Source organism: Ascaphus truei, chromosome 7, assembly GCF_040206685.1.
Source record: "Ascaphus truei isolate aAscTru1 chromosome 7, aAscTru1.hap1, whole genome shotgun sequence".
Classification (NCBI taxonomy): Eukaryota; Metazoa; Chordata; class Amphibia; order Anura; family Ascaphidae; genus Ascaphus; species Ascaphus truei.
The window spans coordinates 63,237,385-63,248,249 of NC_134489.1; the positions used below are offsets into that span (position 1 = coordinate 63,237,385).

General features: G+C 42.1%; 1 protein-coding gene across 1 annotated transcript in view; it reads right to left on the reverse strand.

Moving 5' to 3' along the window:
* RELB (RELB proto-oncogene, NF-kB subunit) overlaps positions 1-10,865 on the reverse strand; it is a 29,904-nt gene that overhangs the window by 16,676 nt on the left and 2,363 nt on the right. The window contains exons 2-3 of the mRNA XM_075608754.1: positions 5,806-5,844; positions 4,505-4,797 (exon numbers count right to left, since the gene is read on the reverse strand). Coding sequence (XP_075464869.1) covers positions 4,505-4,797; positions 5,806-5,844 — 332 coding nt within the window. The remainder of the gene's footprint in view (positions 1-4,504; positions 4,798-5,805; positions 5,845-10,865) is intronic.

The following is a 10,865-nucleotide window of genomic DNA, read 5'->3' on the forward strand; positions in this document are numbered from 1 at the left end:
CCCAACTCCAGTCCTCATGTACCCCCCTCCCCCCACCCCACCAGGTCAGATTTAAAAAATATCCCTGCTTCAGCACAGGTGGCTCAATCAAAATGACTAAGCCACTGATTGAGCCACCTGTGCTGAAGCAGGGATATCCTTGAAACCTGACCAGTTGGGTTTTTTTGAGGACTGGAGTTGGGAATCACTGCTCTATGTGTTAGCGAGCCTGTGACTAGGTGGCAGGTCACACACACCCAAGTAACAGTGACACACACAGCAGGGTGCGACACGAGAGCGAATGTCAGGTACTTTCCATGGGGATGGGAAGGGGGGGGGGGCAGTGCCACTCTACACAACCACCCTCTCTCTGCAAGACCGGTTCTACCATTAGGCGGCAAAATTTTGGGGGTGGCAAATTTCTCAGGGGGTTTCCCAGAGCAGGGAGAGAGAGAGATGGGCAGTTTCCTCCATACTGATTGGCTTCTTGCAGGGTAATGCAGCCAATCAGGAGGCGGTGTAAGGAGCCTGGTGGTGGGGCCAAGCAGAGGAGGAAACAGGTGTACCAGAGAGAGGTGAGAGGGTGTGTGTCTCTACTCCCTGAGACACCTACTCTCCTCTCCTCCTGGAACCTCAACCTCTTAATGGTTCCCCTCACTCTTATCCCACCTGTGACACAGCTTCCTGTGTCATCACAGGGTGAATCCTATACTTTATTTCTTACTATTAACTCCTTATAGTACATTACTAACCACCACAAGGAAGGGAGGGGGGGGGGTTACATAAGTATTACTGATATCATAATAATTGCCTCTGTACTATTAAATAATCCTAGTATTAATATACATTAATGTTGTTAATACCATCACTACTATGCTGGTGAATAGTCCTAGTATTGATAATGTGCATATTAAAAACATCATCATTGCTACTGCACTATGAAATACTTCTAGTATCAATTTCATGAATATTACTAATGACATCAACATTGCTACTATACTACTGAATACACCCGGTCTTAATAACACGCTATAAAATACTACTAAAAATAATTATAAGTAATAAATAAAAGTATTAAAATAGTTCAATCTTCCTAGTATGAGATGATTCTAGTATTACCATGAATATTGCTAATATCATTGTTACTGCTATACAATAGACCGCTCCTAGTAATGATAATCCATGTTACATATGTAACCCCCCTCCTAAAAGGTTACTAGCAATACTAGGTGTATGCTGGGCCCCACTTTGGTTGCTATGGGGATCCATACGTCACGCATGGGTATTTAACGAGGGACCGTTCTGGAAGGTTAGGTCCCAAGAGGTCCAGAGGATTGGAGCCTCGAGGAGTGTAGATAAGTAATGTTAGTAAAGTCTAGCATAGACCAGACACCCCCTGTTTATTATGTTGTAGCTAGGGACAGTACCCCTTAAGAAATAAGCCCCAAAGACAGACTGGAGTCCTGTACAGTTTAGTAAAAGGAATACGACACGCTATAGAGGGCCTCAGGAAAAAGGGCTCTCGGGTGCCTGCTGATCAGCTCTAACCACGGACCAGCGTTAGCGTTCCTCATTAGTCTGTGGAAGTGTCAGTTCCCAAAAAACAGATAGCAAGGTACTGGGTTGAGCACAATGAGACCCATCAGGGCTTCCCATAAGGGCCAGCGAATAGTTAGATTGCTACTTAAAGGAGAGACACGGGGGCCGGTTGCCACAGCTACCTAAGCAACTAAGTTAGAATACCTCCAATCGAGTGTAAAGAGTGGGTACTTATGGAAGAAAAGTATTCGTGTATGTCTTTGAATAAAAACCATGTACAGCGTGTCAAGATACATACGAGCGGCCCCTGTGTTTGGGGGCACGAATAAATGACAGTTGTACTATAAAAATCTCTGGCACGCATTAATTGACAACCCTGCTACCTCATCGCCCAGCCGCCTCAATGCCAGCACCCTGAGTCAGGGTAAACCATGCGGAGTAACCACATACATATCACAATGATGCAACCTCCCCATGAAGCCGGGCAGGGCAGGTAACACATATCCTTGCTAATATGCTATAAAACAGGGGAGCGCAAACTATTGGAGTTGCACCCCCCTGCTTGGTCCCCCCGATGCTCGGGCCCCCCTTTTGCGGCATCAAATTACTCCGCTGGGTCAGGTGAAGTCACATCATGACTCTGCGATGTCATTGGACGCCGTGTTGCCATGGCGACAGGCCGTGGGACATCACATGGTCCCGCGGCATCATTTGACGCCGCGTTGCCATGGCGGCGCATCACACCACGCATCTGAATCCCGGTAAGTTTTCTTGCTGCAGAGGCCTCACGCGGCATTTAATTTAAATGCCTTGGGGAAAGAGCGTGGGACCTCTGCAACCCCCACTCCCCCACACCCCCCGAGGAAAATCAGTTTGCGCATACCCATGGAATTAATAACACAAATGTTAATATCATCATCAATGCTGCATTACTATGAATTGATCCTAATATTAAAAATTATTAATACTATCATCATTGCTACTATTCTTTTTATTACTGCTAGTAGTAACAACATGGGTGTTGGCTTTAATGCTCCCAAGAGTACAATACAAATACTTATATTGAAAGAGTTCCAAATAATAAGAATACTCCTAATGTTAAAGTCTAAAGTGTTCCCAATAACGACACAATTAACCTGGTAACATGACAGTATATAGTACTGTAAGTATGTAAGTAATAATACTCATATTATAGAACAAAGTACTTTAAGTAATGAAGCGAATAATGGCAGACATAGAAAAGTATAAAGTAACCTTAAAATAGTAATAATATTATAGCATTAAGCACTTCAAGTAATAAAATTCATAGTTAGGGTATTGATTATGTAGAGTACTTCTAACAATACCATTCAATACATTAGACTATAAAGAAAGTAAACCAAAAGTAATAATAATACTTTTGATATAATAGTAGAATTTTCTAAATAATAATATTACAAATACTCAACATTATGGTTCAAGGTACCAGTACTTTTTTTTAAATAACACTCAACATACCACATCGATTAGAGTATAATATACTGTGATATCACAGCATTAAAAGTACTTCTAATATTATAACGTACACGAGACAGACATTAACAATAATAATGCTCATATTAAGGTACAAAGTACTTATTGCTGTGCTCTGTCGTGTAACTATCTTTTAATTAAGGTGTAATTAACATGTAGTAATACAAAATAAGCAAGTAACTATCATATAACTAGCCTGTAAATAAATGTATAATTAGCATGAAAAAACATGTAATTGCCACGTACTGGTTTATAATTACATGTAAATAACATCATTAACGGTCCTTAATGTGTATTTAGCATGTAAACAACAAGTGATTAGCATAAAAACTGTGTGATTAGCATGTAAATAGCATGTAGTTTGGTGTGTTATTAGAATTGTACTAAGCATGCAATTAATGTGTCATTAGCATGTAATTAACATAAGAAAACAAAGGCAGACAGGCGCACTGAGGGGTGTAAACGATTTATTAATCTAAGACAGTGGGTAACCATCCACTGATACAGGGTTAAAACAGCAATAAGTCTAAACAGTTATACTAAAAACGGGACTGGTAATTGACCAAAATAGTGGATGTGGAGTAGGGGGTGACCAAGGTGATCTAGCTAAGCACTACAGAGAGGGTCCGGACCAATCTGAGTACTTACCCTGCTAGAGACAAGGAGACCCGCTTCCACCAGCTGCAAATACTCCACAGGAACTGCCACCACGTGACCTCTACGCGTTTCGCACGTAGTAAATCCAGAATTGCTCCCTTCTACTGAGGCGTAGATCTTTATTGCCTAAGCGCTGATTACTCTGTACTTGTTTGGGACTACATATGTGTTTTTATTTATCCTAATTGCACCTAACCCATTGGCTGCTGCTCTGCACTTATACTCCAGGGACAGCGCTATCACGTGACCTCCTGACGAAGCACTACGTGCGAAACGCGTAGAGGTCACATGGTGGCAGTTCCTGTGGAGTATTTGCAGCTGGTGGAAGCGGGTCTCCTTGTCTCTAGCAGGGTAAGTACTCAGATTGGTCCGGACCCTCTCTGTAGTGCTTAGCTAGATCACCTTGGTCACCCCCTACCCCACATCAACTATTTTGGTCAATTACCAGTCCCGTTTTTAGTATAACTGTTTAGACTTATTGCTGTTTTAACCCTGTATCAGTGGATGGTTACCCACTGTCTTAGATTAATAAATCGTTTACACCCCTCAGTGCACCTGTCTGCCTTTGTTTTCTTCTGTTTGTGAGCCCCCCTCGTGGGAGCTCACTTTTGTAGGGGACGTGTGGAATCCCCCCCCCCCCCCAGACTGAAGGCTGCAAGAGGGAGTCTTCACAGTACCCTCGCTAGCGCGGAGCAACGCTATCCCTACATGTAATTAACATGTAAATGAGTGACTGACATGTAACATATAATGTGCATGATATTAATGTGTAACGTGTGTTATAAACATGCACTTGGCGTGTAAAGCACTTCTTCACCTCGATGCTGGGCATGGTCTTGCAGTGTTCGCTGCTGCCCTCCCCCAGGATGCTTCCTGCCGACCTCCCCTCGCATTGATACCGGAACCGCATCCCCCGCTGCTTGGGCTGCTCCACGATCCTGAGCATGGGGGGCTGGGCCTCCAGGGGGGGGTCCCAGGGTGGGGGCAGGGTCTCCGCCAAGGAGGGGACCCAGGAGCGCACTGTGACCGTGCTGAGGATGCCGGTAGGGGAGGCCCCGCGGGGGACAAGACGGGGGGAGGAATCCGAGTGGATGAACTCCATGACATCATCTGAGACGGAGGAAGAGAGGAATAAAATATAATACACAGGTATAAATACAGATACACAGGGTCCCACTTTCTCACCGGGGGCCCCGGCAAATTCCCGGTGGGCCCCGGCAGCCATTCTTCCTCTTCTCCCGATGCGGGGTGAGCGGGGATGTTGCAGACACATATACAGCTGCTCTCTGCTCCCTCCGGTCAGCTGTTTAATGACAGTGCGCTGATAAATACTGCCCCGCGCCTGTGGCAATCACTAGTTCTGAGTGTAAGCAGAGGAGCAGACATGTATTCTTGCATCCGCATGAAGTGCGTGGCTGGATGCAGCAGGGAGTCTCTTCTACCCACTGCTGCAACATCCCTGCACCATGGGAGAGCACTACAGCCCCCCCCCCCATGTCACACTCTCTGCCCCTCCTCGTCACACTCTGTGCTCCCCCTTCGTCACACTCTGTGCTCCCCCTTCGTCACACTCTGCCCCCCCCCCCTCGCATTCTGATGTAGAGATACCCACAGATACTCACTGAACTGTAGAGGCGTTTACAAGTACACACGCATGCACAGATGTACAAATATTCACATATACTAGTTGATACACAGAAGTACTCATTGTTAAACAAATATACAGGTGCACAGACGCACACCGATACTCAGGTGTAAATATTTAAATACATTTTCACAGATGCACACAGATACTAAGCGGTATACAGACACACACAACAAACACACACACACACGTAGAAAAACTGAGATACTCACTGATACACATACAATATGTATATATGCCCAAATTCTTAAGGAGGGATACACACAGGTACTTAGGTACACACACACAGATCTGCAAATACTCATATATACTCATTAATACAATATATATATATATATATATATATATATATATATATATATAATATAAAAAGTACGGTACACACAGTGTAAATGTGCAAATACTTATAGACAAAGGTATATACAGTACTGTACCAACTATTACATACACACACGCATACTTTGTATACTCACCTAATGTCGTGTTGTGCGGTTGTGACAGAATATGAGGCCCTGTGAGACACACATATATAATATTAAATATATATACACAAACACATGGATACATACATGATATTTATTTATAAAATGTTTTTTCAGTAAGTAATATATTGAGAGTTACCTGTCGTTTTCAAGTATACATACTAAAAAGAAAAAGAAAGTGTATGCTCCATGATAAAAAGCGATTTAATAATATAATTGATAAATAAATATAAAATAACACTTATATATACAAAAAAAACATATGACCTTATGGTTGATGAAATATATGTCACTTCTTTTAAATTGAAACAGTTCTCAATGAGGCACAAAGAGACCCTTGAATAGGGCACATTTTAGTCCAGGGGGACAAGAACAACCAACCGGCCCAAGAACCGGGTGACCCACACACCATACATATACGCATGCTACACGTACCCAACACCAACAATACACACCATACACACACACACCATACACACATGCATGACACACTATATAATGAGAGAGCTCCATACAACGTGCAAAAGTAAGTGAAACCCTGGTATTATCAGCTGAATTAAAGGGGAGAATTAGAATCAGGTGTTTAAATAATTAGGTAGATCTTCAGGTGTGAGTTTGGGAGGCCCCACCCTATATAAAGATCATAAACTTTGTGAGTTTGGTCTTCACGGTACAGGTGTGTGGAAACACGTCATACCACGATCAAAAGAAATCTCTGAGTACCTGAGAAAAGCAGTTATTGATGCTCATCAGTCAAAAAGGGTTACAAAAACAGTTCTTAGGATTTAGGGCTCCACCAATCCACTGTCAGACAGACTTTCTACAACTTGAGAAAGTTCAAGACCATAGTCACTCTACCCAGGAGCGGTTGTCCTATCAAAATCACTCCAAGAAAAAGCAGGCTAATCACCCAGGAAGTCACAAAAAAACTCCTGAGTAACATCCAAGAATCTGCAGGCCTCTCGCCTTGGCTAATGTGAGTGTTCATGGCTCAATTATCAGAAAAAGACGGAACACGAATGGAGTTCATGGAAGGATGGCCAGGAGGAAACCACTGCTCTCTAAAAGGAACATTGCTGCCCATCTGAATGAAGTTCGCCAAAGAGCACATAGGTGATCCACAAGACTTCTGGAACAATGTTCTCTGGACAGACAAGTCAAAGATAGAACCGTTTGGCCTCAATGAGAAATGTTAAGGTTGACGAAAACCAAAACACTGCGTTTGAACAGAAGAGCCTCATCCCAACCATCAAGCATGGTGGTGGGAGTGTGATGGTTTGGGGCTGCTTTGCACAGTGTGTGTATATATATATATACAGTGGTCGACAAATCACCAAAAAATCTACTCGCCAAACAAAAAAATCTACTCGCCACCTAGTACCACACGTGTGCTGCTTGGGCCAATAGGAGCTCGCCACGATGTTAAATCCACTCGCCCGGGGCGAGCAAATGTATAGGTTTGTCGAACACTGTTAATATATATATATAGTGCAGAATAAATGAGTTCTTCAGTATTAGGTGATACCTTTTTTATTGGACTAACAATTTATGTCATAGGACAAGCTTTCGAGAGTTCTCCTCTCTTCTTCAGGTCAAGCAATACTGATATACAAAGGATTCAATGGATAAAGCAGTGTAGAGAGAGGGGGAAAAACAAAAAAAAAACAACAGATATTTACTGTAGATAAGGTAGGGTGTTAAGTGTTTGAAGCCAGGGGACAGTGTCAAAGAAAGGTGGGGGGGGAAAGGGATGCTCTCTCCCCCAGCATCCCTTTCCCTCCCCACCTTTCTTTGACACTGTCCCCTGGCTTCAAACACTTAACACCCTACCTTATCTACAGTAAATATCTGTTTTTTTTTCCCCCTCTCTCTACACTGCTTTATCCATTGAATCCTTTGTATATCAGTACAGTATTGCTTGTCCTGAAGAAGAGAGGAGAACTCTCGAAAGCTTGTCCTATGACATAAATTGTTAGTCCAATAAAAAAGGTATCACCTAATACTGAAGAACGCATTTATTTTGCACTATCGCAACTGGACTAACACGGCTATTTTCTGCTTTATATATATATATATATACGCCGACCAAAGAGGTAAGGGGGCGCGAGCAGTGCAGGGAGCAGGTAGGGGGGCGCAGCTTCAAAAGTTTGTGCACCCCTGGTATAGATGAATGTCCCAAGAAGATATATGTAGAGTAAGATCCTGAAAAATTTAAAATAGCCCAAAATAGTAAAGTATTGTAAAAAGAGGTTTATAAACGCAAATAGGTGAAAAACCACTTAAAATATGGCAATATAAAACAGCATTTTGGGATTGAATCCAGGTACCACAATCATTATGGAGTAGGTGACGGCGTCTACGATATCCACGCTGGCGGACAACTACTTAACCATATGCGTTTTGTTTCAGAAAAAACTTCATTACCTCTCTATTTATATAGATGTAGGAATTTTTTTATAGGCTGATTGCCAACAGAAACCCTGCCATTTAAACAAGAGTCGCTATAGTCCAATCACATTTATTTAATCTCTTTATGTTTTGATGCTGTGATAGGACTATAGGGACTCTGTCTAATTGGCAGCATTTGTGTTGGCAACCATCCTTTCAAAAAATTCCTACACCTATATAGAGGTAATGTCACATGACTGCCCCTGATGAAGTTTCTTCTGAAACGAAACGTGTAGGGTTAAGTGGGTTGCCTGCCGAGCTGCATGTTAGACCTCATTGAGACATACTGTTGTAGTGTCTAAGAACGATCTGCTTTCATCGTACAATCAGCTGTGTGATTGCCACGGTACATGGATGCCTCGGATCCCATCGGCTGGTGACGAGAAGAGGGAACAACCGCAAAGGCCGGATCCCTGGACTTTATCAGCGTTAGGGTGGAGGCAGAGACGCCGACATCCACCACGATTGCACCTAAAATGCTGATTTACACTGCTACATTGTAAGTAGCTGTTCACTCTTACCTGCATAAACCCAGTTTTACACTACTTAACTATTTTGGCTTTTGCTTCTCATTTTTTTTAGGATCACATTTATTAGGACTCTTAACCATACAGTTCATCTGTTTGTATATCACCACAGTGATTTGTGGTTATGCCAAGATAGCCTGTTGAGTTAGATATTTCTATTGATAATATTGTCTCTCCATTTGCAATGTCAATAATATATATATATATATATATATATCACAGCTGGCACTCCAAGCAAACAACACAATTCAAGGTGCATGCTACATAATCAATAGTATATGAACCAATGCTTTCCCAGGCGAGAAAACAAAGAAGCAGCACTCAAAGCAATATGGTAAATAAATTGTATTAAAGACAATACATCAGCACAGATCAAACCAACAACCTTCCTCAGGGTCCTTTCTGGACCGAAACGTTGGTTTGATCTGTGCTGATGTATTGTCTTTAATACAATTTATTTACCATATTGATTTGAGCGCTGCTTCTTTGTTTTCTCGCCTGGGAAAGCATTGGTTCATATATATATATATATATATATATATATATATATATATATATGCAAATTCAACTGTATGCTCATCTGCATGTCTAGGCAGGTCTGCAACCCCGCCTTTCCCCATCATCACCCAGCATACAGCACTTCCACTGCAGCAAGGGATTCTGGGAAATGACATGCAAATGAGCACACAGTGTCACTTTTTGCCTCAAAAACCATTTTTAACATGGTTCCCTATAGGCTTAAGCTTGCTGCATGGTCACAGCTTTGAGCACAGCCAGGGTTAAGGTGCATACCCAGAAAACCACCCACAGACAGCTGTTTCGACCTTGATGGGTCTCATCAGTGTGGGGTTGATTTTAACTGGGTATGCATGAGAGGCTATGGGATAGGTTATACACACACATACTCATACATACATCAAGAAAAAAACAGCGCTAGATACAACACATGAATGCAATGAAAATAAACAATATGAATGTATCAGTAATCATAAAGTAAACAATACATAGTTACAAGTCCAGTGCAGGAGAGAAAGGAAAAGTATTAGTAGTCCAATAGCACGATAGCTGTGCTGTAAAGTCAAAAAGGAGGGATGGGGGCTGCTGTATCCTGGAAGAATCACTTCCCAAGAAGAATCTGTATAGAAAAAGGGTTGTGTGCCGTTTCTTCCTTTTTCCTATACAAATATATATAAAATAGCATATGTTCTATAATTAATAGTAGCCAGCGGTGCTCCAGGGAAGAGGACATATGAGAACAACAAGAAAGATTTCCTAAAGGAGCACATGCTCTATTGAATGAACACAGAACAGAAAGTGAAGTCTGTAGTTCAAATACTGTTAACAAACTACACGTGAAATAGCGTGCTAGTAATATGTAACTGGAGCATGCATGTAAATTGGTCAAAGATACAGGGCATACAGAGAGAGCTATAATATACTACAGGCACACAGAGAAAACAGTATTGATATACTGAAAGTTAAAGAGCCGATCATAATAGTAGAAAAATATATATTTCAACACTCAAGAAATCAATGATCCTAATGCAAATGATAGCTCAAAAAAATGCAGTGCCTGCTTTTTGTTACTGCTATGCTGTACATAGTAATGTTTAATACATTAGCAGCAGCACCCACTCCAATCTTTTGGATTATTACTGTTATTGTGTGCCATGACTCCTTTACCACACATAGTACAAATACAGACAGTTATTTCAAACTTGTTCTAACTCACTACTCACCAAGAAACCCAGTACTAGAGCGCGTGTAGGAACTTAGGGAGGACACCCATCTCAGACCTACAACCGGGACCTACCGAAAACATATAGGGCAGCGACGAGGAGGACCAACAAAGGGTGGAAAACACAGACGGAAACAGCTGGCTGCCAGCATATTGGGGTCTGTTTGCCAGGCTTTGTTTAATGAGGAAGGTTTATAATTCCTCTCTGAATGGAAGTAAAGCTTCCTGATTTCTTAAAGCCCCACAGTCTTGGGGCGGTTCTTCTTAAGCTCTCCCTCCAGATGTATTGATTTCAAACTGAGGCTCAATCAGTTGAGGGGTGATGGCAGATCTAAGTG